Here is a 26,873-nt window from a genome sequence, read left to right as displayed (position 1 = left end):
TGAGATCTGAGATCTGGTTCAAAGCCAGTTCAGGCAGACAAATCCTAGAGATTCTTATTTCTGATTAACCAGCAAAAAGCTGGAGATGGAGTGGATTAAATATCAGAGTACCAGCAAAAATGCTAAGGGAAAGTGCCCTGGCCCTGAGTTTAAGCCCTAGTACAGGCACACATAGCACACACACAAAGAAACATGTAGGAGAGAATCAGTTCCAGTCACTGAAACCGGACGGGGCTGGTGACATAAGGGTGTCAGTGGCTGGGAGTCCTCTGAGGAGGCTGAGGAGGGTTGGTGGCCTCCGGGCTGGTCTTGGATTGGCTAGGCCTTCATACCAAATGTTCTCTTCTTCACACTTTCCATGGAACCTCTAAATATGCCTGGTGCCATCATCCCCTGCAAAGCCTCTTCCCCCCAGCCCCCCAACTGCCACCCTCTCTTCTTCTCCCCGCTGCCTGTCTTTGGAAAGCCTTTCTCCCACACTTTGTGAAAAACTCCTACAAAGTCATCCAGACTGCCCAACTGGCACATTTTCTGGGGTACTCATCTGGATTCCTGAGTGTGGCTGAGGTATGGTTGTTTATTTTCCCATGTCCAGACTGAAGCAGCACGACAGGGCATGTGGGAAGCTCTGTGAACATTGCAGGGTAGGGTTGAGCTGGAGAGTGTGTACAGCCGGGGGACTCAGCACCCAGCACCTGCCATAGTGCTGCTGTGAAAGCTTCCTGCCTTCCCTGGGTCAGGTGCTGGCCTTTCATTCCAGGCACAGAGATGCTGTGCATCCTGGAGAGACTGTTGTTTCTGATGAGCTCCTGGACGAAGGATTGCTTATGACACAACAGGAAGAGTAGCTGTGACCTACCTCTGTTCCTGGATCGCCCTTCTCTCCAGCTTCTCCTTTCTCTCCCTGTGGACACAAAACATCAGAACATGAGGGCCAGCACCTGGGGGCCCTCGGCACGGGTCCACCCTCACATCTGTGATAAATCAGATCGGGACTAGGCTGTTCCAGGCATAGAAATATCATTGAGGCTGTGTTAGTAGCCAGCCCGCAGGGCAGGGGCCTGTGGGCAGGCACTGTGGCCACAATCTTCAGGGATCTGAGGTGTTACCAGTGGGAGAAGGGGCCAGGGCTCTGTAGGATTCCTGCAGTGGATAGACCATGGGTGGACCTGTCACTGGCTACTGCCAGGGGCATGTGGTAAAGATGGTGGCTGGCTGTTTCTCTCACTGAACTTGTTATAGATCACTACATATATGTGCTATACATATGAAAACATATGACATAAGCTAAGATCACATTACAAATCTCTCTCTCTCTCACATATACACACATACACACACACATACACACACATACACACTACTCTGTCATGCTAGCATGAACACTAGAGACCCTTCTTCTGGGCTTGGATTTAGTGAAGAAGCAAGCTGCTATAATATGAGCACCTGCTTTGAGGGGAGTCATATGGTGGGGCCCTCGGGTGGCTTTTAGTCCTACTGTTGTAAGAAATAGAATCCTGCCACCAGCCAGTCAGCCAGGCTAGAGGACGCTTAGCTAGCAGTACAGGACTGCAAGCTGGCTGACCGCTTGATCACAAATTTGTGAGACTCTGGGCTGAGACCTAACTAACTCTATATGCCTGGCCTGCTGACCCACAGGAAGCACTGGGTCACACGTGGGTGTGGCTGACCTCCAAAGTTCTACATCCAGGGGGGGGAGGTGGGATTCCAAACCTTCGAGTCCAGCACTGTTGAACAGTGGGCCACTGTGTTGTGATCTGAGAAGACTAGAACTCAGTTTGTACCCAAATATAGTTGCTGCTATCCAGAGGACCACAGGCCCTGGTGGTTGTCAGGTTAGTGTAGCCTGTTACAAGGCCACCTTAGATCCGTGGCCCCAATGAAGGCTTTGGCTCCTGTGTCCTCAACTTCCTGCTGATACCCTCAACACCCAGTCCTCTCGCCTTACTGTAAATCCTGGGAGCCCAATCGGGCCAGGCAATCCTGTCGCTCCGGGCCTCCCTTGGTCACCTGGTTCTCCTTTCTCCCCAGTTGGGCCGTCTAGACCCTACAGATCGACAAAGATCTCTGTTAGTGAAGCTCAGGGGCGTCATGCAGAGCATCTGTGATTATCTATATAGCCCACGGGTGTGGCTCCTTTCCTCTAGGAGTGAGTATGGATGATTGTGCCCATTTCACAGATGGAAACCACTGAGGTTCAGAGAGGGCTTCCAGGCCAAGTCAGTGGCCCAGCTGGACCAGGCCAACACTTTTCTTCTGTGCATGCAGCCTCTCCAGGTGTTGGGGTTCTAAAGAGGTAGTTTTCATCTCTGCTTATCCTTTTCCAGCCATCCATGGGGGGACCCAGGGAAGGAGTCCTTAGCCTCACTTCAGGGATGAGGAAAGTGAGATCTGCAGGGCTCAGTGACTCTCCCAAGGTCAGAGACAGGCAAGGACAGAGCAGGACTCAGCACCCTGTAGGTGTGGGGGTCACCAGGTGACTCCCCTCCAGAGTCCCTGGCTCCAGGGAGTAGGTGGCAGCATGCAGAGCTGGGGTGTGACCTGCAGAGGGGTGGGAGGCCCTGCCACTCACCGGTGAGCCTGTTTGTCCCATCTCCCCTTTCTCTCCCTTCTCTCCAGGGTCTCCTGGGTGTCCGGTTTCTCCCTTCATTCCTGGAGGCCCATCCTTTCCCGGAGGTCCTTGGGGACCTGCAGGACCCAGGTCTCCTGGCTTGCCTCGAGGTCCCTTTAGAAAACATCAACAGAGCTTCTTAGTCACCTTAATGGAGGGTGGAGGAGGTGGGAGAGCAGAAGAGACTTGGGGGCAGAGTCTGGAGGCCTTGCTGAGTGAAGGGAGCTCCCTGGGCTGGCTCAGCCCCTCTTCCCCAGGCCAGCAGCTAGAACCCCCCTCCACTCCCCTTCTCCCTTCTCAATGCTCCAGAACCTTCCTGCTGGGCCCTCAGAGGAGGACCTTCCAGAGGCCTGTCTGAAGAAATCTCTTCTTACCTTTTCCCCATCGTGTCCCGGAGGGCCTGGCAGTCCAATCTCCCCCTGTAGCCGGAACAACTAAAGGTGACCCTCAGAGCAGATGACCGCCATTTTACAATTTACACATCCTTGGGGCTCTCTCTAAGCTTTTCCACCTAGCTCAGGCATTTAATTCTCAGGCATTCTATTCTCACTGCAGTCCTGGGACCTTCATTGACTTAATTTGTTGGGGGAGAGGGGGCATGGTCATTACTGGAGTTTGAACTCAGAGTCTTATGCTAGGCAGGCAGATAGACACTCAACTAGTCGAACCACACTCCCATCCCAGTCCATTTTGCTCTTTATGTGGGGTCTTGCATTTATGCCTGGGTCAACCTGGGCAGTAATCCTCTTATTTATGCTTCCTCTGTGGGTGGAGCCCAGGGCTGTGGAGAAAGAGTTGTGGGTGTGGGTAATATGGTCCATGGGGCCTGGAAGTACGGCCAGAGTGTGGGGGAGACCCTGGGGAGATGACAGGGTCACAGATGAGAGGTGGCCCTGGGGTTGCATGCTCAGGGACACAGCATCCTAGCAGGGTTTTCATTTCCCTCCCCAGGTCAAGGCAAGTTTTACCTTCTGGCCTGGACTCCCTGGAGCTCCGGGTGGGCCTATTTGTCCGGGAAGGCCAGGAGGCCCCTAGGAGAGAAAGGAAAGGCACATGGAACCGCTTTCCCAGCAGGAAGGATGGCCTGGCTTGTAGAGAACAGATGTTTTCAAGCCTTTCTTCAATGGTACAAACATTTTATTCTTCCAAGCAAATTAACGCAGGGAACCTCAGAATACAAACCTATACATTATTGAGTTTATGTGTTTTGGAGTGGGGTGGGTGGAAAGCCATGACAACAGCTTATCTCTTCCCTCCCTCAGACTGCAAGGAGATAAACCTGATCTTTTCAGACAATGACTTCTGTCTCCAGGAGACAACCTGAATGTTCACCAAGTGCGGGCATAGAATATCCCTACAATAGCATACTACTCAGTGGGGAAAAAGAACCATGCAACAGCATGGACAAATCTCAGGCACATCGTACTGAGCAAAGAAGCTAGACACAGTCAGCTACACACTATGTGTGCCCATTGCTTTACACTAGAAAAGGCATGCCTGATCTACAGTGACAGAAAACAGACCTGAGACAGGCCAGGCATGGGATTGATGCCGAGATTCATGGAGTGATCAGCAGTTACTATTGTGCTAGGTGCGTGGGACACAAAATTGTGAAAAGTCACCAAACTCTGTACTTAAAATGGATAAGCTAAGATTGTGTTTCTTTTTTTTTTTGTATGTGTGTAGGTCTATGTGTGGGGTGCTGCAGTTTGAACTCAGGGCCTTGTGCTTTCTCGGTTGAAGCTCTACCACTTGAGCCCACTTCCAGCCCTGCTTTTTTGCTAGCTATTTTTGGGACTTTTTTTGGGGGGGGGGTCTGGGCTGGCCTTGAGTCTTGATCCTTGAGAACTTAATTTCGCATGAGCCATTGGCACCCAGCTAAAATTATTTGTAAAAGAAGACAATAGTTTCCATTCCCCCCACATCATTTCATAGACTAGTTTAGGGTAATTATGTGATCCCAGAGCAATGTCTGAGATACACACAGTGTGCCAGCCATCTGTGCACAGCCACAAAGAGTATTAAGTGAACTGAGATTTCTACAGTCTGATGGCTATGGGCACACATCCCCTCTCCTTTATGTAAGCTGGACTTGGTGGTGGTTGATTTAAATACATATTTCCTAAGAGCTTGTGGCAGAGACACATGTGCAAAACCCAGCATGGAACCCTTGGGGTTTCCAAGTGCTGAACATCAGACTGGTTTTTAGAGAAGGGGCCAGACAAAACTAGAAAGAACCCCCCCCCCCCACGGGCCCTACACAGCTGTAGACAGTCTAGAGTTACAATAACCACTGTTATGGATGAGGAGCTATCAGTGCCCAGCTAGGACTCACATTATGGTGGATCTATTATGGCCGCTCCAGTCCTGCCCTGCCAAGCTCAGCTCACCCTCTGCTCCGAATGGCCTAGAAGCCCAGCGTGTGCTTTGCCGAGGCGAAAGCACCCATCTTTACTCTCAGACCGTGCTTCCTATGCCCAGCCCTGCACCCTGGCACCTGCCCCGCCCACCCCCAGACAACTGGAAGTGAGGGAAGAAGGAGACTCACCATCAAGGCCAGTGTTCGGATCTCCTGTAAAACAGCATCATGTAATTAGATGAAGAATGAATTTGGGGCTAGTGGGAAGGTCTATTCTGCCCCATCAGAGCCCCTCAAAGGAGAGCATGGAGATAGAACTCAGCAGGTGGGCTTCCTGGCCCCCAGCCCCATTCTATACCCTCCCCCTCCAACTCCCAGATGCCTTATGCTGAGCATCTTGAAGGCCAGTGCTGCTATGGCTGCCTACAGTGGATGCAGACAGGCCCTGTGATGGATATTCCTGTCAACTTGACTGGATTGCAGAGTGTCTAAGAGGTTAGTAATGCACACCCCTCTGGGGACCCTAGCGCTCCAGAGCAGGGGATGGGGTACCAGGGTACTTCCAATAGGGCCTTCAGTTACCCATAACCAACCAGGGCAGAGAGCCAGGCTTCCTGATACCAAATAATGGAAGCCACTTGCTTGGAGAGGCCAAAGGAGAGAAAACCAGGGAGCAGATTTTTTTTTTTCCTCTGGAGGTTCAGTGGAATGGCCTGGCCAAAGGGCCATAAGTTGCCAGTGTTGACAGTCAAGGCTGAGGCCCGGCAGATCTCCAGCTTCTGGGCTACAGTCACTCACCTGAAGAGCCTCGTTGATGTTTCCATTGTAATCCACCATCTCTCCTTTCCCAGGTTCTCCCTTGGAGCCCTAGAAGGCAGAGAGATCTCAGTGAGGGCTAGGAGTAGGAGAAGCCTATGGGCCTGTAGCCTGCACTGGCTGCCCCTGCCTGCAATGCAGGGCCATCAGAGCAGCTGCACCTGCCAGGACTCCAGACACTCTCAGAGGATGCTCCAAGTTCCAGAACAAGAGAGCAGTCCTCACCTGAGCAGCTGGAACCAGACAGGCTTGGACAAGGCTATGTACAATGACTGAAGGCTAGCCATGGAGCCTCTTTCCTCCTCCTTCTCTCCCTCCCTTTTAAGACCTCAGCTGCTTCATGCTGTGACTCCAGGTGAGAAACATACCTTGGGGCCAGCCGGTCCATGCTCTCCAGGTGCTCCTGGCTGCCCCTGTTGGAGGATGAAATGAATGAAACATGCTGATAAAGCTAGGTATAAGAGAGCCTGATTTCCCCAGATAGGCCCTGTGTTAGGGACCATGGAAGGGCCATTTGAGCTTAGGTCTACAGGACACAGATCTCCCTGTCCATGGCAGTGCAGGTCCCGACCCTTCAGGGGCTCCAAACCCCATGCCACACTTCTCTCTTAGCCCTCTCGGTCCTAGCCACTTTGTTCTTAGTGATGTTCCTTCTGTCCTGTTCAGTGTTAGTGACTCCCCTTTGTCCCTCTGGCCACCTCTCCTACATCACACATCTCTTTAGGCACAGGGACCCAACCCTTGCTTGTTCTGCTTTCCATTCTGGACAGGTAGCAAGGACTCAGTCCTCTTTTGCTCATTGTTTTGTGCTCAGTGATTGCCACAGAGGGACCACGTAGTGTTTTTGGGGGGCTACAGTTCCTGGGAAAGGTTTGAATCTCCAGATAAAACATGGGGGGGGGGCAGCTACATTAGGAAGCATGCTGAGGACCCTGAGTAGGCTAAGACCTGGGGTGAGGAGCGGGTGGGGAGAGGGTGGTGGCTATTGGAAGCAGGACTGAGAGATGGAGAACAAATCTGTGATATCAACTGTGGAAAAACAAACCCAACATGTAGTTTTTTTTTGGGGGGGGGAAGAGTGATGTTAGCATTGAAGACAAAAGAAAAATCAAGAAAGTAAAATAAGCCAGGTACCAATGACTCACACCATCTCTAATCCTAGCTACTTAGTAAGCTAAGATCTGAAGATCAAGGTTTGAAGCCAGTTGGTTGGAAAGCCCATGAGACTCATGTCCAATTAAACACTTACAACAACAACAACAACAACAACAACAACAACAAAACCCAAGCTGGAAGTGGAGCTGTGGCTCAAGTGGTAGAGTACTAGCCTTGAGTGAAAATGCTAAGGGGCAGCACCTAGGCCCCAAGTTCAAGCCCCAGGACCAGCACCCTGCTCCCCCCAGAAAGTAAAAGACAAAGAAAAAGAACCATTTGGTGTAACTCAACTCTAATGATTGTGTAGTCAGCCAGCTCCAGCCATTGCTACCTCCATGGAGCTGCAGTCCCCTCTCCTACCCCTGTTCCCCTCTGACTTCCCACCACCTTATAGGGGCCATTATGCACCTCCGGGGGGACATGAAGCCCTTAATAAGGAGTAGCTGGAGGTGAGAGAGAGCCCTGCCTGCACAGATGTCTTGGGAAGCTACCAGAAGTCAGGGGTAGGCATTACTCTTCAGCCTAAGTAAGTCATCCCTGGGCTGGCTTTCATACAAGTGACCTTGTCTCAGTGGATAGCTTTCTGAGGTCCAAGTCCATGAGGAAACCCTGGAGCTCAGACTCGTGGCTACTCAGCTTTGTGCCCTGGGGTACAGGCCTGAGGTCCAGTCTAGTGATGGCCAGCATCTGAGCTGGGGCTTGAACTCCTAAAGGACCCCATCCTGCAGCTCTGGGCTTTTGTACCTTGTCTCCTTGTCGTCCTGGGGGCCCAGCCTGACCATCTGCACCAGCTTCTCCCTAGGGAGAAGAGAGATGAGCTGAGGGTAGCTGGGATAGCTGTGGAGGAATGGAAGATGGCCTTGCTGTGCATGTTCTGGGTGGGGACTGTGGGTCTCTCTCTCTCCCCCTACCCACCCCCCCTGCTGATTTCTGCCAAGCCTCCCACCAGTAGACTCTGAGGCCTCTGTGGGCCTGGCCCGGGTTTCTCCTCCTTCTGGAGGTCCTTCCCCTTCCTTTTTGGAGTCTTGGGCGTTTACTCCTATCCACCTGCCCTGCCAGGCCCATTGTGTGGTACCTGAAATAGCTTGTGTTGCCACCAGACTTCTTTACTTTGGGGGTAGAGGTGGGGGTGGGGGTGTGCTGGCACACTTGATATAGTACCTTATTGGGTCTTGCTTGGGTGACAGAGAGGTGTGCAAAGACCCTGGGAATCTGGGGAGAGAGGGCTCCAGGAGCCTCAGGATGGGAGAGGCAGGAGAGGTGGGTGGGAGAAGGCAGCTTCAAACATTGCCTATTAAACATTTCACCACTTCCTTTTACCTGCTCCTGGCTCCTGTGAGGCCTGTACTCTACCCCTGTGGATTGTGTGTCTGAGGGCAGTCCCTCTGCAGTCCTACTACCCAGGCTTAGCCCTGGTCTAGCAGGCTCTTGGTAAATGTTGATGCAAGGCATGAGAGCATTGCCTCAACTTGTGGAGAATAACTCACACTTGGAGCTGAGAGAGAGAGAGAGAGAGAGAGAGAGAGAGAGAGAGAGAAGAGAGAGAGAGGAGAGAGAGAAGAGATAGAAGAGAGAGAGAGACTTCATTCCCCTGCATTACAGAAACAGATTGAGCATCACAGGAGCATCAGCTCTGGGAACTCCACATCACACAGCTGCCATTTCCAGCAAAAGGAGGAGGCAGGCAGTCCACCTGCAACTGCCCCAACGCTGCCACCCCAAGGTGCATCTGCCTCAGGTGGGCTCAGCAGATCACTGACCTGCAGCCTCGCCAAAGCCACGGTGAGGGGCCTCCTGGTTATGCTAAGGCCCTGCATCCCTCAGTCCCTGCATCCCTCCAATCTGTCTTAGCCCTCTGAATCAGTGGGACAGTCCCTCTTCCCTGGGAGCCTGGATCGTGTGATCTTTCCAGACCCCCACTAGGGAAAACTACATGTGTGGAGCAGAAAAAAGCCAGCTGTCCCACACTGAGAATCTCTGAGAGAGACAGCCAAAGTTAAAGGCCATGGGCAAACATTTCCCTTGCTTCTATTGATCCCTGAAAGACATACCTTTGGCCCTGGAGGCCCAGGGAGTCCTGGGGGGCCAGGGTCCCCTCTGCTTCCTCCAATGGAGTTACCAGCATCACCTTTCTCTCCCTAAGAGCAGAAGGCAGAATTACACATAGGATCTTTTCTTTTCTTTTCTTTGTTTTCTGTCTGAGACCAGGATTCAAACTCAGTACCCGACACTTTCACTCCTTGGCTGGTGCCCCTACCAGTGGAGCCAAACCTCCAACCGCAGGAGGATCTGTTGATCCCTGGCTTGCTGCCTGTGCCTCTCACAGCCCTGAGGCCTGGGGAAGGAGGCTGCCTCCCTTCCCTGCCCATGATCTCCTGGGCTCCAGACCAGAGACTTCACACCCTGCCCTAGCCTGGCCTGGCTATGGGGCTGAGGAGAGCATGGTGCTGGTCACTTGGCAGGGGCAGGTGTAGAGCTGAAGCAGGGCCTTGAGCAGTGTCTGTCAGCGGGTTGGCGATGTTTGCAATGGGACATGTACTTTGGGGGCTGACTGATGTTGGGCGATGCAGAGCGACATGAAGCCTGGCTTGCTCCTTTACCACAGCCTGGGGTGCCCAGGGACCAGTCGGGGGGGGGGTGTGTGCGCGCTCTGTTTTAGGCAGCTCTTCAGATTGAGTAGACCTCAAGTCTTTTAAAAAGTGACTCAACTTAAAGAAAAGACTTAAAGTGAAATACCTTTCAAAGGCTGTGGATTTGGAGCAGGTTTTTAGAATGCATATCAAGAAATCCAGCCAGGTCATGGCTATTCTATTCTTTGAACTGGGGCATTTGTTTTTGACCAATCAGAGCCTATCTCCTAGCACTCTCCCCCTAGTCTGACTGCCCTAAGTGCCCTCTCCTGACATCTACTATGTCAGAACCCAGGGGGAAGGACCCTGAAGCTGAGAGAGAGGCCTCCATTCAGATTTGTCCACATTTACCTTCTGTCCCAGGAGCCCAGACAGCCCAGGGTGGCCAGAAGCCCCCTTCTCACCCTGCAGGGAGAGGGGGAGAGGGCAGGGTTAGGATCTGCCAGCCCCACCAGCTCAGCACTTGGCTTTCCTTGTTCTTGTCTAGCTGACCATCCTTAGGGCACCACTTCCTCTTGAATCTCTACCCTGACTGGCTCTTCCTTGGGCCATTTCACACTAGTGACAGCCACATCACTGTTCTTCTGTCTACCACAGCTCTAGCCCTCACAGGATGGCCACAGACCTGGCCAACACCAGCGGCCTCAGGCAGCTCTGAAAGTCAGAGCTTGGCAGGGTGGGGATGGGAGGGCATGTGGGGTGCTTTCCCCTGTATTCTTTTCTACATCCTCACTGTCTGGCTCTCACAAGTCCCCTACCCCCCGTCTTTTCTACCCACTGCTTCCTGCTGCTAGGAAATAAAAAACCACCTATCCACCTATCCTTCTTTGAGGAGTAACTTGAGAAGCCTGTATCCTATTATAAGCTGGAGCATATCCCCCTCCACCAAATTGGAATGTTGAGGTCCTAACTTCCAGTACCCCCAACAGTGGCCTTATTTGGTCATTGCAGGTATGAGTAGTTAAGATGAGGTCAGACTAGGCTGTGGTGGACCCCAACCCAATATGTTGGAGTCATATTAAGTTGGAGAAATTTAGACACAGGTTCTCTCTCTCTCTCTCTCTCTCTCTCTCTCTCTCTCTCTTCATGTGAAATCAACAGCCAAGCTAGGATGAGGCTTCTACAAGCCAAGGAACCCAGAAGACTGCCAAACCCACTGGTAGGTAGAAGAGGCGCATGGGGCAGTCTCCATCAGAGCCTTTGGAAGGACCCGGAGTATACACCATGGTTTCAGACTCCTGGCCTGTAGGGCTGAGGAGACATTTCTGTGATTTAATGCTCCCCTCCCCCAGTCTGTGGTCCTTGAATACATTCCTTCACTAGCTTCATCCACTACTGAAGAATTCTTCAACTTTCCCTACCATGTGAGCTGTGTAGTCCCTTAGAGAGAGATGCTTGAACCCATCTCTTTGCATGGGCGAAGCCAGCCAGGTCTCAGGAGGTACGTGGCTGTGACAGCCTGGAGTCTGTGGCAGAGCTGATGTCACCCCACACCCCACTGTGTGTGTGTGTGTGTGTGTGTGTGTGTGTGTGTGTGACCCAGCATCTTCCTTTTGCCCTCACAGATGGTCTGCGTGTGTCCTGGACTTCCGGCAGCACAGGTCTCTCTTCACGCAGTTTTTCTCCTCAGGCTCCAGTCTGAGATAAGCATGCCCGCACCGTGTGGGTCCACTGAGAGTCTCTTCCTCGGCTTTTAGATGGCTGCCTTCTCACTGTGTCCTCACGTGGTAGGGAGATCCCTCTTCCTTTGCTGATATGGCAGCCCATCCTATTGGAGTGGGGTCCCATTCTTGTGACCTCACTTTAATTACCCCCTAAAAGCTCCATCTTCTGCTACAGTCACCCTGGGGCTCAGGGCTTCACCATATGCATGGAGTGGAGACACAATTCCATATACCGTGGTGTCAGCTGCCAAGGTCAGGAGAGTATCTTAAACATACCCGCTGTGGCGTCAGGTAGATGATAGACGCTCCTGCCTCCATGACACTGAAGAACGCAGCTGTCACATGGGATCCGAAGGACATTTGGGCCATAATTGGTCATTGTACTATCTAGCCTTGGGTATAGATTGGATGGCACAAAGGCCTGTAGGCAGCCCACAGGGTTGAGAAGGGCAAGCAAGGGCCCAGCATTGGGAGGAAAGGGATGCCTGAGGAAAGGGATAGTGGGAGCCCCACTATCGGCCTGTGCAGGCCGCTCCTGGGGTGTGCCTTAGCCTGCACATCCTGAAACAGGTGGACCAGAGAGGCATGGATGCTGCACCTGCTTCCAAGGATCCTCAGGAGCAAGGATGAGGAGAAGGGCTCCCCATCCATGAAGTTTTTGCTGGTAGAGAATAGCTCCCAATCTTCCAGGAAGCTGGCTTCCTTGGAGCAGCCTCTGCAGCTTTGGGGGCTGCCTGCATTCCCATCTTCTGGGACTCTTGTATCCAGAGCATAAGATAGGCCACAGAGCAGACATGAGGTGGGGTTGGGGCGCAGTGTGGCCAGCTGAGCTCATATACTCAGATACACGTTCCGTTCCCTCTTTCCCAGCAAACTGGGGTCCCTATTCTGTTCTGCGTTTGGGTGCCCCTTTGAGGTTTATAGGAAATCACTGATACGATTGTGGTGGGGGGAGATAAGGGCCAGCAGAGACCAGAGTTCCCAGAATGCTGTCCCTTTAAGCTCCTTCTAAACGAATGGTTCTCTAGTCAGAAGTATTTTGCAAAGGCTGCATAAGATATTGCCTTTTTAGGAGATCTAAATACATACCGAGCCTGTTAAGCACTCTGTGAGGCCTGTAGCAAAGACACGTGTATTTTAGAACCAGTATTTCTCGAGCTTACTTGTCAATGGAATTTTTTTTCCTGTGTTACACCTGTTAGTGAGCTGGACATGACAGGACACTGTCGGTGTTGGTGCAGGGGACAGTAGGTCAGCCACGCAGGCCAGGATCCAGGCAGTGGAAGTGTGTCCCTGACCAGTGGGGCTTTTCCTTGCTTTATCAGTCCCAGCCAGCCTCTGAGGGGTGACGCATGGAACGGCTGTCCCTGCCTTCCCCGTGCAGTCCAGGAATCCCCTCTCCATTCGTACCTTTGCTCCTGGGGTTCCTGGCTCACCCTGTAGGGGAAAGAAAGGAGACTGGGGTGAGAAAACGAGAGAGAATGATCCCCAAGCCTGGGCCCCCTGTGATGGAGATGTGGGTGAGACACCTGTCTGATCCACGCTTCTCCTGCTTAGCAGAAACCATTGGGCTGCTGCTCCTCTGAAGCTCCTATTCCCTTTGGTGGGGGTGTGGGAAGTGGGAACTAGGTGAGCACCCTGGAGGAAGGAGGGGAAGCAGGAACTTGCATGGGGCCTGGATGTGGTGCCCCTCAGAAGGAGCAGCACTGAGCACTTGTTCTGCCAGGAGCCCTCTGTCTGCTTGGTTAGAGTGGGGGTTCAGTGGGAAGACAGCTGCCCTCCTACCCAGAGCTTTGGAAGTGCAGGCTTTCCGCAGTGGCAAGCCAGTCAGGCTTTACCTGAGGCAGGTAAACCTTTGTTCCTTACTTGCAAGACTTAAACATCTGTCTCAGGTTGCATATCTGGCACGCCTGTTGCCTTTAGAACAATGCTTCCTGCTCTGCTGCTTCTCCTTGGCTAGAAGCTACCCCACAGAGCCTTGTCCTACCACCCCTCCTGGTCAGCGTGGGCTACCCCCCTCTATTCTGCCCCTAATGTGTGAAATCACAGTATCCACGGACCTTCATCCCAGCCACGGCAATCCCAGGCGCCCCCTGGTGGACAAAAAAAGAAGCATGAGGGCATTTGGCAGTCTAGGGTAGCATGTGGTGGGGAGGGGTGGGCCATGCGTATGTGTGAAGAGCAGTCCTGTTGGCTGGGAGTCAGTAGAGTTGGAGGGGAGAGTGGAGGCCCTGAACTGGGCAATGTAAGAGTGCATCTGAGGACCGGGTGCAGGTCCCCCAGCGGCCAAATTTCCAGGCTCCACTGGGAGACAGAGGGGCTCACAGGTTCATAGATGGGTTAAGAGAGGACAACCCTGGGGGGAGGAGGGGCGGGCTTCACTGAGACACAAAATCAGGAGGAGGATATTGGCGAGTAGAATTCCGAGCCGTAGGGAGGCGTCCCTCCACAGGAGATGGCTGGAAGGGGTTGGCTTGTTCTAGTACCGTGGACCTTGAGTATGTAAATGGGGTTATCTCTCCTGTGGCTCTGGATCTCTGCTATTATGGGTGGAGTGTTTTGGGAGAGAACCCCACTTTTCTATCAGCCAGGCTACCTACTTTGAGGTGACTATGTTCCCTAAAGTATCACTTAGTAAATCCCAGGTGGACCTGATTTTGAAGGATCCTTCTATTCCCTATTTGGGCCTCAAACTATAGCCAGGGCTATTATCTGATGCTTTTAATGATCCAGAGACCCCGGGAGGAGCCTGTCCACATTGGGAGGCTCCTGAAGAGAGATGGCTCAAGGCCATCTTGAGAGCCACACTTGAGAGCCCTGCTCTGATCTTGCCTGGAAAGATAGGCAAATGTGCAGATGGGGATGGGGTAAGGGAAGTAGTGGGACAGGTATGGGCTCTGGGGAAGAATTTCAGGGGGATGTGTAGGGTGTGGAAGGTACCTTGGCTCCATGTTTGCCTGGCATCCCTGGCATGCCCCGTTCTCCCTGGAGGAGAAAAACATAAGAAATGATGAGACTCAGGTCCGTGGCATGTCCAGATGTCAAGCTCCTGGTCTGGAAGCTTGGGCAGCCGTTCAAGTGCTCTGTGAGCTCTGACAACTCTGCCCAAGGCCTCAGCCACATGGGTCACTCCCTTTAGTTATGTCACATGAATCTGCAGGAAGACCCAAGTCACAGATCCAGAAATGGAGAGAAAGAGAGAGGAGTGGGGGGCAGATAGACAGAGACAGATAGACCCAAACAATGGAAACCAATTTAGCCAGGGAGGCAATTTTCTTAAGATCTACCGTCACTTGGTGGGTGGTCTGGGTCTGGAGCTCGGTGCTATGGAGCAGGACAGGACAGGAGCAGTCTGTGAGGCTGCTTTCCCCTCCAGCTCTGCTCAGGACATTGTGGCCTGGTTTTACTCCATTAGTTTTATTAGCTGGGCCAGACTAGTGGCTGGGCCAGCTAGGACTCCCCTCTCTTTATCTGAGAGTGCTTTTCCTCTCCCACCCAACTTCTAAGGACCCGTGACCCTGGGTCTATGGCTGCCCATTTCTCTATGGCCCTTTCTCATCTGACGCTGCCCATTTCTCTATGGCCCTTCCTTGTATGCCTGTCCCGAGGCATCAGCAAGCTGTGGCCTCTCCAGGGAGTCATGAGTTTTGATCTGGCTTCTCAGCACTGTCTCTCTTTACCTTCAACCTCTTGGTCTCATAAAAATGCCCATCTACAGGAGAGAGGTGAGACCAGGAGGAAGGACATGCACAGAGATGGAGAAGGCAGCAGAGACAAAAGGGGGTCCAGAGCAGATGAGACAAGACTGTAACAAGCCAGATGAAGGGAGGTTGAAGAGCAGCCACTCTCCACACTGAACCCTGAATAATGCCCAAGTCTGAGACTGCAGGGAGGCCCTGCCTAGTGGCAGGTGACAGCTGCCAGCCTTCAGCAGCTTCCTCCATCTGAAGGCTGTTCCTACAGATGGGAAGCACACAGCCCTGACAGACTCTGTTCTTGGTGAGATGAGGCCTACCAGCCAGGCTGCATCTCCATAGGCTGAAGGGCACAAGAGGCCTCAGCTTTTCAACTGTCCACTCTTCCCTTCCTTGACCTCTTACAGAAGATCCAGGTCTATTCTTCTGCCACACAGCTTCTATCTTCTTCCTCCATGCTGGGTCCTCCCCAATGCATGGGCTGAATGACAAAGCTCCTGTTTCTACAGTACTGACTGCAGAAAAAGGGACTGGGCTCTGGAACCTGGCTTTCTGATGCCTGCCTCCTTCCTGTTTTCACCACCTGGATCTGTGTACACCACCCACTTTCATGACTGCATGCTTTCTGCTAGTTCAACTCAGAGCTCTAGTCATTATTCAGGGCTCTGGTTCAGTGTTATCCTTCTATGAGGTCCTTTCTGTCCCCATGACCCAGTGCTGGGTTCTCAACCGTGGGGACTGTTTTGCATTGTAATCTGCATATGCAGGTTCACATCTGCCTGCCACAGACACTGAGTCACCTTCATCCTTGGGTTAAATTTCTGAACTCTGTCGAAGGCCAGAATCTTTAGCTCCAGATGCCCACAGCCTTCTTTCTTTCTGACCTACCAGTGATACACAGATGGGGTGACAGAGCTGGAAGGAACCACAACAGACACGTGCCCAGGTCTGCCCTGGCTCTTAAGTTACCTCTGGTGGCAAGACCCCCTGTCACTTCACATCTGGTGCTGTTGATTCCAGCTTTCCATGCCACACTTCCCCCTTAGCCAGGCATTGATGCTCTTCCTGTCTCTTAGGTTGCAAACAGTGGTTAGAGAAGCAGAGGATGACTGCCAAGGATGTGCAGACTAGGCCTTTGAATATCAGTTTGATGTCTGCCAAAAATCCAGGTACTCTACTATCTTGGCTGCTCCAAAGCAGATATATCAGACATCCTGATTTTCCATCTACCTCCATCAGACTAGTTCTGCAGGCTGAAATAGGAGGGAGCCCTTCTCCACTGGGGCTTGAGGTCTGTGATCCCTAGAGGTGAAGAGTTCTTAGGTGAGGGCAGCTCAGGCTCCGAGCTCCAGAGGAAACCTAGAAAGGTCTGTTCTTCATGCACTGATCTGTTCTGTGGCCAGCAGAGGGCGCAACAGGATCTTACGTGAAGTCCGCCATTACAGCTGAAGCATGTTCAAGGCCTCAAGAAGGAAAGGAACAACAACTAAGGGTCCCCTTGTCATGCTCTCTTTTGGAAGATGAGGTCTCCTGCTACCATTTCATCTGGCCCCACTAGGCTGACTGGGTTTGGAGTTTTCCAGAAAGGATCTCCTGGTGAAAGGTGGGGAGGAGGTCTGACTGTTTGGGGACTCCAGTTTGACCTTCTACTTCCTCTCCTTCCCCTGCCTCTCTCTTCCTAAATCTCTGGTGGGGACTAGGCTAGGTGTCTGTGCCAGGTTTCTTGGCATAGTGATACTAAATACACCGGGTCCTCCAACCTTTACCCAGCCCTGTCCTTGCTCTGCACAAGGCCCTCAGGCCTAAATCTGAAGAGGTGACCCCGTTCTATTGACAGCTCTAGAAAAAGGCTCTGTTGGGGAGGGTGTCTTAGCTATGGGTAAAAATTCAGGTCTAGGAGGGGTCTCAGTGGGGCTCTGCCTTCCCATCCTATCAACAGAGGAGAGCTCCAGGAAGCTTCAGCAGGGGAGAAGCCCAGCAGCTAAAGACTAGAATCTGGTGGTACTCTGAAGAAACAGCAGAGCCAAGCACTGTTGCAAGGGTCTTTAGTCTAATTGGAATTGTCTTCAGCTCACCTTGGTTTGAGAGTGTAGAGACACAACTTGCACTCAAGGGAAGCAAGGCTCTGAGACAGAGGCAGCCCTCCTTGTTAGGGAGGCTGACCCCTGCCCTTTCTATCCCCTCTGGGTCAATCTCTTAGTTCTGCACATGACCCTGCCTCCCTTGATGCCTATCTCAGAGCCCCTCTCCCTCCCATCCCAGTACTGGGCAGGAAGCAGGGGCGCCGGGCTGACCCCGCCCCACAACTCACTCTATTCTCATTAGTTTCACTGTTCTGGGCTCTAATCTGCAAGCTTGCCCTGTCTGACCTCTAATGTGGGGAGGCTGGTTTCTCTTAGATGCGGTATCTTGCTTCCTGGACTATGCATGAGGTGAGGGGGTCTATAGACATGCTCCAGGCTGCTGGGCTCTGTGGCCAAGACAGTGATGGCTCTGGGTGGCCACTGATGAAGGAAGGCAGTGACACTCTTCCTTCTGCTCCTGGAACTATGCCCTGTGGCATGCCTTTGTGACATGCAGCATTTTCTACTATCCTCAAGTTTTTTGTTTCTAAGGCATAGGTTAGGATCATGCTTCCTTTAGACTCACTGGCTTGTTTTCAGAGATCTATCTGATCCTCACAGGCTGGCTGAATCTCTGGGCCCTCACTTCTTTCTACCTTTGGCATCCCTGGTCCTCCTAGTGGGGACCTCAGAGGCCCCCAGAGGCTGTCATAGGTACTCTTAGTGCTCACCTGAACCATCCAGCCCGGAGGGATAGCCCAGCTGCCTAGCCATCCCTGTGCAGGCTGGATCTCATCTCTTAGACAAGAAACATGGCCCAGAGGGGGTGGATTGCTGCGAGGGAGGAGGCTAAAGAGAAGGGGGTTGGAGCACAGGTGAGCAGCCAGGGCTTGCCTTGAATGCCCTTGAAGATCTGCCCCAAGCTGTGACTTAGGAGCTGCCATTCAGGGGCCCCCAGGATCTCTGCACCTGGGCAATCATGGCAGCAATATGGCATCAACAGATCTCTATTCTGCACAGCTTCCAGGTGGGAGGACCATCCTTTACAGAGATGACAGCATGGAGCCCGCCTTGGTGCTCTAGCCCTGTGGGAGTGGCCTCTTAATTGGTGATTTACTGTTTGTTGAACAAGCTGGACAGGGAGTTGGCAGGAAGACAGCCTAAAGGGAGATGAGGGCTTAAGGGCAGCTCCCCAGCCAAACAAAGGTCAGTCAGGGCTGGGGAGATGAATGGATCCCCTAACTGCAGGCTGTCTGGGTGGGGAGGGCTCTGGGCAGGAGGCCATGCACACAGAGTCTTTGTTCCCTGCGGGGAGGAGGAAGGCCATTCTTGGGGGTGGGAAGGCAGGGCAGGGCACAGACCTAGATCAGGGCCCTGGCCTGGGCTGGAAAAGTTGAGCCAGGGTGGGGATGCGCATGTACTCTAGCCTTTCTGTCCATTAAGAGTTCTTAGGACACCCTTCCAGGAAAATGCCCATTCAGTTCCTGCTTCCCTACCAAGCTTCCTGTTCTCAGAGTGAGGACCGGAACCATAGAAATCCCAGGTCCTCTGGTAATTAGGGCAGGCAGGAAGTGATTCAGGGAATTACCAGGGTTGGGCCGCCCCATTGAAGGCCGGGGGGCTTTGGAAGGGCTGCTGGCTTGTAATCTCAATTGGAGATCGGTTGATTTTGTAGTTAGTTCCAAAAGGAAAAGTCAGCTCTAATTAATCTGAGGACTTTGGAAGGCAAAAGAGGCAGGGCTCAGAGAGCATGGGGTGGGGGCTAGAGTCCTGTCAGCCCCCTCGAGGCCTCAGATCTGGGGCCTATGCTTTCATTTAAATGGTCTGAATGTCCCTGCTGGAATTTCCTGGCTTGGACAGCAAACACTGTCCCTGCCCCCTCCCTATCTGCCTGGCTTCTGACCCAGCCCTGGCTTCTTGGGGGGATCCTGGGGTCACTAAGGCCCTCTGGGGGTGTTAGGAGCACTCAGTAACTGCAGTGGAGGTTGAGACCAGCTGCCCGGCAATATTGGAAGTCAAGGACCAGCCCGGTTCCTTGGGGGAATCATTTCACAAAGCCAGTGGCCACAGGCGAAGCATCCTGCTTTCCCAGTCCTTCCACAAAACCAGCACCATGCCCTGTCCTGCCTTCTGCCTTAGGCCCTCAGGATGTGGTCTACAAGAGAGTTGGGAGACTGGGCGAGCCTGAGCCTGGCCACAGCCTTTTCCTCACAAGGAAGACAGCTCAGCTCCTACCTGTTTCCTTCTAGGGCAGGAGAAGAGAGGCAGGCTGCCTGCAAAGCACGTGGCTCCTGGGCCCAAAAGACATGGGGAGTGAAGTCATCCCTACCAGGGCTTTGGGGTGTATACAAGACCCACAGTGGACTGAGGGAAGCCTTTGTGAGCCTCTCTTTGCTCAGCTGTAACTTGGGAGAAGAGTAAACCCTGCTAACTATGGCTGTTACAGGAGGGGACAAAATATATTCCTGGGAGAGCCTGGTACCCAGCCTGGATATGGAAGAGGCTTAGAAAGTAAAATGAAGTCCTCCACATGTGTGGATCTCACTCTACCATGATGTCCTAGGCAAAGAATTGAAGAAGGGCTCACTGAGTCTCCATTGGCGACTCTCTCCATGGAGACTGTCCTGGAGGATTAAGGGTGGTTTTAACAGCTCAGGCATGAGGCTCTTGCTCCCTTTACCTCTTCTTTCTCCTCCTCCTCCTCCTCCTCCTCCTCCTCCTCCTCCTCCTCCTCCTCCTCCTCCTCCTCCTCCTCCTCCTCCCCCTCCCCCTCCCCTCCCCCTCCTCCTCCTCCTCCCCCTCCCCCTCCCCCTCCCCCTCCCCCTCCCCCTCCCCCTCCCCCTCCCCCTCCCCCTCCTCCTCCTCCTCCTCCGGTTTGGCACTGTAGCCCTCAGCTTGGAGGAACCAATGTGCAGAGTCCACAGCAATGTGTGTTTCTCACGAACACGGCTGTGAGACACAGCCCACGTGAAGACAAGCAGCCACGCACTTAAGAGATAAGCTCCTGTCCGGTTTTGTGACCCACTCCAGCCTGACAATACTCATCAATCCTCTTGAAAGAGAGCCAAGCTCGTAATGTTTTAAACACACTTCGCATCTTGCAACATATTTAAAGTAGATCCATGTCATAAATTTGGATCAAATAGGTACCACATGGCCCACAACAATACTTGCAGTGTCTTGGCAGGGGGCTGGTCCTGAGTGTGTGTGTGTGGTGGTGGTGGTGGGGGCGCTGTATGAAGTTGTTGGCCACACTGGGCTTTGATCTCTAGGAGCTGGTAGAGAAGCCAGCCTGGCTGGCCTTTGAGATGAAGCCAGGCCCAGTCCAGCTGGCAGGGGATTCAGTGGACGGAACTAATCATTAGCAAACTGCACAGGCTGAGAAGTTAAATTCTATCCCATGCTGCAAGACAGGCTCTCTGCACGTGCATCAAGTCTTGGGGACAGAGCAAATAAAGCCCATCTGGAGGGGTCATTTGCTACGGGGTCCCCCTCACACTCTGACCACAAGGGGCAGCCACGTGGCCTCTGGCTCAGCTCAGTATTTCTGCTGACTGGTGGTCACTACTTGGAAAGGGAGCAAAGTCATCTTCTCAACATCTGTGCCCAAACCCAGTGCAAGTTAGTGTCTCATCTCTGTGCCTTGTTCCAGACAAAAGAGGAGGAGAAAGAGGAGGAGGAGGAGAAAGGAGGAGGAGGAGAAAGAGGAGGAGGAAGATGATGGAAGTGGGGCAGGATGAAGGGGAGAGGGAGGGAGAGGGGGCAGAAGGATGGTCTAAGATGGTACCAAGTGACACAACTTCTAATACCAGGCTCATTCAACATCTATGCAACCGTGTCAAAGTATTAACCTCTCTGAGCTTCTCATTGGTGAGCATTCTGCTGCTCACCATCAGGCCCCAGTGGCCCAGGAGGCCTTGAATTGCTGTATGGGACAGGGGCTTCAGCATAGTGAAGATGAAACAGGGGTGAATGGGCTGTGGGTGCCGACACCACTGCAGGCCCACTGGCTGGTGTAGTGGTGGAGTGCTACCACCTACATCTGGGCTAGTGCATCGCGGGCCCAGGCCATATGCAGCATCAGGTCAGCACCCCAGCCCTGGGCTGAGGCTGTTTCACCCTCAGGACAACCAACCTCCAGGCAGACTTCTGTGTATTGCGGATCTAACACCCATCATGACACAGTGCCAGCCAAGGGCTCCACCACGACTCCTGGGGCCCCTCTTGCTGCCCCTTCACAGCCACAAAGAACCTATGCAGCAGCGAATGGGGAAACCGACCCTGTGCTGTGCCAAGAGGCAGTAAATTGTGTGAGTCTGCCTGAGTGGCTGGAGACAACCCTGGGGGCTATAATTTCCACTTCCTGACACAACACAAACTTCTCAGTTTATGCAGAACTAATTAAAGATCTCTCAGGTCTCACCAGTTCACCCATAAAACAACGTAGTGATGGCAGCCGCCTGATTGCAGCGTGCAAGGAATGCACTGTGTGCACCACATGAGCCTTTGACTCCCCCTCCAGTGCCTTCTGAGCCCGGAGGACAATGACAAGATCCTCACAGCCCTGCTTCCAGGGGAAGGACACACACCTGACTTGAATTCCTGTTCAGCATGCTCCCTCTGAGCTAAGAGACATATGCCTCAGTTTCCTTGTTTACTAAGCAAGAGCAAGGCAGGGTGGCTTAGGGTGAGAGATAACACAGGTCATGTTGAATGATGGAACATGTTTCATGGCAGGAGCTCAGTAAATAGTGGCAATTATTAAAATTATTATGCAGTTTCCAGGAGCTAGTGGCTCACACCTGTGATCTTAGCTACTACAGGAGGTTGAGAATTGAGGATCACAGTTCAAACCCAGCCCGGGCAAGAAAGTTCACGAGACTCGTATCGCCAATTAATTAAAAAAAAAAAAAAGCCACAAATGGAAGTGTGGTTTATGTGGTAGGGTGCCAGCCTTGAGCAAAAAAGCTAAGAGACAGAGTCCAGGCCCTGAGTTTAAGCCTCAGTACTTACATACATGCAAAATTATTATGCTATTCTAGTTATTGTAATACGGCCTCTGGGCCATTGCTCAAATGGTTTCCCTGTCTAAAATACCGGTTCCCTCTCAAATTTGCTGGTGAAGGGTCACAATAGTGTGTTAAAAATGGCAACAAGTGTTTTTGTCCCTCTAATCAGGCTGTGGAGACCCTATCTCTTCCCACTGGATGCATGTGACAATCACGACCTGGGCCATTAGAAGACATGATGCAGGCAGATGCTGGCAAGGTGCTTGTGCTCCAGAACCTGTCTGTTTGGAAGGCTGCTTGGAATCTGCCTGCTGGAGGGTGTGGAGTACAGACTGTAATCCACACCCTCCCTTCCTACCAGATACGTGAACAAGGCCATCTTGCTTCACCCAACCCTCCCAGCTATCCTCTGATAAGTGATTGCAGGGGAGACTCCAGGTGAGAGAAGTGGACCCTAGGCTACCAATCCAGAGTCATGAGAAATCATTGTTTTAAGCCAGTGATCTGGGATAACTTGTTACACAGCACTTAATTGCTGATACATCCACCTATGGTGTCAGGGTTGAGCCCTTGGTTGTCTTTCTCCCAGAAGGCTTCCCTATTCATCCCGCCTAGGGTCTCTCTCTCCATCACATCCTCACAGGATGCTTTGCAGTGGTCCTACTGAACACAATCTGCCTCCACCAGGGCTATTTGTGCAGGAATGCTTCATCATCTGGCATGGGGACTGTCTTCAGAGCAGGACTGAACCTGTTCACGTCCCTTCCACAAGCTCAGCATGCGACTCCACCCAGTGGCCTCCACAAATATGGCTTCCAGTTATGAGACCCTCAGGGGCCATTGAGAACTTGGCCACTTCAGTCCAGACGCGGCTACCCAGGAGGACAAGAGGGATCCTCCTGGGCCTGAGGTCCCACGGGCCCCTGACCGGCACAAGGCACTGTCCCTTTGCTTCCCCTCTTTCCCCAAGTGGAGACACTAAGCCCTGTTTGGCCACCTGTGCAGGTGTTGCGAGGCTATGCTGGGTGGTGTGTGTGTGCAAATGCACACTGTGCAGGACGCAGCCCTGAGTGCACAGCTTGCATGATGGGGAGGCCCCATTTGGGGTATCACCAAGGGGGCAGGCTTCTCCCCTCCCCTCACCTTCTTACCTTGCGTCCATGGTAGCCTTGGATCCCTGGGTCTCCCTTGGGGAGGAAGAGGAATACATACCATTTAGGCAGTTTTCCAAGATCAAACTGGGTGCTGCTCCCCACACACTGTCCCCCTTCCATGACTCCAGACCCTCCTGAGCCTTCAACTCCCACTCCAGCCCCCCTAGGGCAGCAGACATTGCTCTGTAGCTGAGCAGAGCTGAGGGGGGCTGGGAAGGCACAGCTTGGTGGGTCTCAGACACCACACTGTCAGTATAGGTTCTCCCGACACCTGGACCAGCCCCCTTTCCCTGGGACTCTCTGCTTGAATGCTTATTCAAAAGGCAGGGCAGAATCAGTGCATGGTGCTGCCTGATGCCCAGAGTCTGGGGAGTCCTGGTATAAAAGGGACCATTTTACTGACATTATGGGCTTTGGGGGCAATGTTTCAGGACACTGGATGACCCTGGCAGTCTCAATTATGGACCTCTTTTTTTCTTTCTTTTTTTTTTTTTTAATTGGGACAGTGTGAGAATGTGATAGGTTTCCATCTTGGGAAGCTCAGTGGGTGGGACTGTGTGTAAGCCAGGATGGGTGCTGGAGTGAGTCTGAGCCAGTATGAGCAGGGACTAAAGCAGGCTCTAAGGGGGCCAAAGGAGCTTTGGAGATGAGCCACAGTTCAACTTCAAATGCTTCCTCAGTCATCTTCCCTGCTCCCCTACCCTTCCTCCCCCCCCCACACACCCGCCCATGCCATTCAACACATATTACCTTCTGTCCAGGAGGCCCAGGTAAGCCCTGTGGGAGCAAGAAGAAGCTGACGTTACCTGTGCTAGAATAGCTCCAGAGTATCTGAAGGGATATCTGAAGCCTGGGGAGGGCATGTGGGGACAGTCTTTGGAGCCATGTGGGCACCGTGGGCAACTGTGCTGGGCTTGCCCAGTGGAAAGTGGGTCAGTGGTGTTGGGCTGACTTGATGATGGGGTTTGTCTGGGTCTTCACCCACCCACCTCCTCAGCCACCCCTCCCTCTCAACGAGGCCTTGATTTTGCCCTTGGCACTGCCAGCCTGCAGAGAGGCCCAGTGTCTCCTATCCTCCACAGCACTGACCACAGCAGCTGGCCAGTGAGGCGGGGCATGCCCAGGGCCCTGTGGGAGCCTGAGGGAAAGGCCAGGGGTGGCTGGCAAACTGTAGCCTTGGGCGGAGGTCTGGGCAGCATGTGTGGGTTAGGGAAAGCCATGATGTTTATGTCCAGCCTGGCTTGGTTGGTTTAGAAAAAAATAATGTTTTCTGGATTTTTTTTCTTTATAAACAACCTAATAAAGAAAAACCACCTGGCTTGAGTTCCCTGAGCTATAGTCCAGTGTACAGGGTAGAAGGGAGGGGTCAGCAAAGCAAATTTTGAGCACCCTTTTGGTTTTCTTGGCTTGATTTGGTTCATTTTTCTCTAAATTCACGTTCTTTAAGGTTTTCCATTTTCCCATCTCCAGGTGGATGGAAGTGAGACTAACCTCTCTCCCTGGAGTCCTGTGGCAGAATTAGGGAAATAGTTAAAATCAGGTGAGCAGCCAAGCTGAGCAGAGGAAGCATCGACCATGCAGGCTTTTGCTGAATAGCACCTGCCTTCCTGGCCTGGCTGGAGACCCTGGGGGGCCTGAGCCATCATCACTCAGCCTAGAGGGATCTGATGTCCAGCTTCAAGATGGACAGCTGGGCAGCTGAGAAGCCCAGAGGTGAAACCTTAATGTGGCCAGACAGATCGAGGGTGGAGGGCTGTGTGTCAGGAAGACACTGAGCAGCCATTTCATCCAAGAGAAATCAGCAATATGTGTGGTGCCAGTGTGATACATTATACAAAGGCCCAGCTGCCCCCAATTGACATCATAGGAGGCTCCTGGTAGCAGGTCCAGGACTCTCTTTAGGACATGAAGTAAAAGACTTGGAGTGGAAACGGTACCTGCTCAGAAGAGCACCACCCTGGGAACCTTGCAGGTATGTGCAAGGAAAAAAGAAAAAAATAAAGGACTCTGTCTAAAATGCTAATGAGATGAACTAAATGGGAAAATGGACATTTCAAAGTTGTTTCTGGTCTCTATTTCATTTTTCCCCCCACAGTAATGTACTCTATGGTGCTTTTATCTTAAGAGACAAAAACATTTTTAATCCTCTACCCCCATCCCCGGGGAAAACCATGATGAAAAAGCAAGCCCAAGCTGGGTGCCAGTGACTTATGTCTGTTAGCCTAGCTACTCAGGAGGCTGAGATCTGAGGATCATGGTTCGAAGCCACCCTGGGCAAGAAAGTCTGTGAGACTCTTATCTCCAACAGCCAAAAGCTGGAAGTAGAGGTATGGCTCAAGTGGTGGAGTGCCGGCCAGCTAAGGGAGAACTCCCTGGGCCTATGTTCAAGCTCAGTACCAGCATGGAAACAAAACAAAACAAAACACCCACAAAAGTCCAAGATCAGCCCTGTCTGTCTCTCCCTTTCTTAGCTTAGAGCATTTGTCTCCCTGGTGGGAGAGGACTGGCTTCTCGCTCAGAAGTCCAGGTCCATGTGGAGTGCACCTCGTGCTTGCCTCTTTGCAGTACTAATGGGCTGAGGAGAAGCAAGATTCAGCCAGGGCTTGAGGATGAGTGAGGTGGTGGCCCCTGGTTTGACCTGTTGCCCTGAGGTGGGGGGGAGGGGAGAGGCCTTTCCTACCATCAGCTCTATGCAGGGCCCAGTTTGGCTGGAAGGCCTGGGAAACCTGCACACACCTGGAAAGGCGGGGTCATCAGTGGGTGGTGTGCCCCTTGTGGGTTTTCTGAGCCTCTCCTCTGACTTGGATTTGTCTAAGCTTGGGGGATTAGGGAAAGCCGGCACAGGTCCTGGGGACTTAGTCTCCAAACTCCTCTCTGTGGTGGCAATTGGCCATGCTGTCCTGGGCGCAGGGTAGACACGGCCCCACAGGCTCACTCTCAGAGCTGGAGGGCCATAGGTGTGGCCCACACCCAGCTCCTTGTCTGGGCCATCCTTGCCCAAGCCCAAGGTCTTGCCAAGGCATCTCTCTCATTTGGTGGGAACCCAGATCCCTGTTGTGTATTTGTGGTTTGGAGACTTCTCTGGACAAAGCATGAGTGAGAGAAAGGGATACTTACAGGTGGCCCCATGGGCCCTGGCAGTCCTGGGTGCCCCAGAGGTCCACTTGGTCCAGGGGGGCCTGGTGGCCCTGGTGGTCCTTGGACACCAGCCTGGCCCTGCTCACCCTGAGGTTGGTAGAGACAAGCGTTAGAGATAAGCCCCCCCCCCCTCCAGTTTGTAGACCACTCGCCCTCCCCCACCCCGAGTGCCATGCACTTTCTGCCGGAAGGTGGTGGGGATGATGGGCAGATGGTGAGATGGTGGCATGATGTGACGCTGCTGTGGCAGAGTGAATGCATGCAAGGGCTGGTGGCAGTGAGGAGAGGGCCAAGACATCAGTTCCCCAAGCAATGGGGCTTCCAGAGAGGACTAGCTGCACAGAGCAGCCAGACCCCAGGGCATAGGACCGAGGCAGAGACAGAGGCAGAGTCAACCCCCACCCGACCCAAGTCTGTTTCCAGGCCAGGCAGATGGCCAGAGCCCAGGCCAGGTGTCTGGGGTCTGGGCCTGCCTCTGTCACCCTCTCAGCAGGGCATGCCATATTGTCTCTCTAAGGCCTGGCTTCTCAATTCCTTGTTTCCTGTCTCAACTTTTTT

General features: G+C 52.8%; 1 protein-coding gene across 10 annotated transcripts in view; it reads right to left on the bottom strand.

Annotated features, from left to right (window-relative positions):
- The window catches only part of Col13a1 (collagen type XIII alpha 1 chain), a 137,888-nt gene that overhangs the window by 23,971 nt on the left and 87,044 nt on the right, over window positions 1-26,873 (bottom strand). For 7 of the 10 annotated variants that reach the window (XM_048338921.1, XM_048338919.1, XM_048338922.1 and 4 more), the window contains 17 exons: window positions 26,295-26,402; window positions 23,928-23,954; window positions 23,175-23,210; window positions 14,197-14,241; window positions 13,317-13,349; window positions 12,667-12,693; window positions 9,944-9,997; window positions 9,014-9,100; window positions 7,707-7,760; window positions 6,176-6,220; window positions 5,790-5,858; window positions 5,181-5,204; window positions 3,601-3,663; window positions 3,007-3,051; window positions 2,594-2,746; window positions 1,970-2,068; window positions 860-904 (listed from right to left, as the gene is read on the bottom strand). In XM_048338921.1, coding sequence (XP_048194878.1) covers window positions 860-904; window positions 1,970-2,068; window positions 2,594-2,746; window positions 3,007-3,051; window positions 3,601-3,663; window positions 5,181-5,204; window positions 5,790-5,858; window positions 6,176-6,220; window positions 7,707-7,760; window positions 9,014-9,100; window positions 9,944-9,997; window positions 12,667-12,693; window positions 13,317-13,349; window positions 14,197-14,241; window positions 23,175-23,210; window positions 23,928-23,954; window positions 26,295-26,402 — 1,014 coding nt within the window. The remainder of the gene's footprint in view (window positions 1-859; window positions 905-1,969; window positions 2,069-2,593; window positions 2,747-3,006; window positions 3,052-3,600; window positions 3,664-5,180; window positions 5,205-5,789; window positions 5,859-6,175; window positions 6,221-7,706; window positions 7,761-9,013; window positions 9,101-9,943; window positions 9,998-12,666; window positions 12,694-13,316; window positions 13,350-14,196; window positions 14,242-23,174; window positions 23,211-23,927; window positions 23,955-26,294; window positions 26,403-26,873) is intronic. The other 3 variants (XM_048338929.1, XM_048338927.1, XM_048338926.1) reach the window with 1 other exon arrangement.

The sequence above is a fragment of the Perognathus longimembris genome, chromosome 2, assembly GCF_023159225.1.
Source record: "Perognathus longimembris pacificus isolate PPM17 chromosome 2, ASM2315922v1, whole genome shotgun sequence".
Taxonomy (NCBI): Eukaryota; Metazoa; Chordata; class Mammalia; order Rodentia; family Heteromyidae; genus Perognathus; species Perognathus longimembris.
The sequence above is the reverse complement of the archived record's forward strand: the minus strand, read 5'-3'. Positions and strand labels throughout refer to the sequence as shown.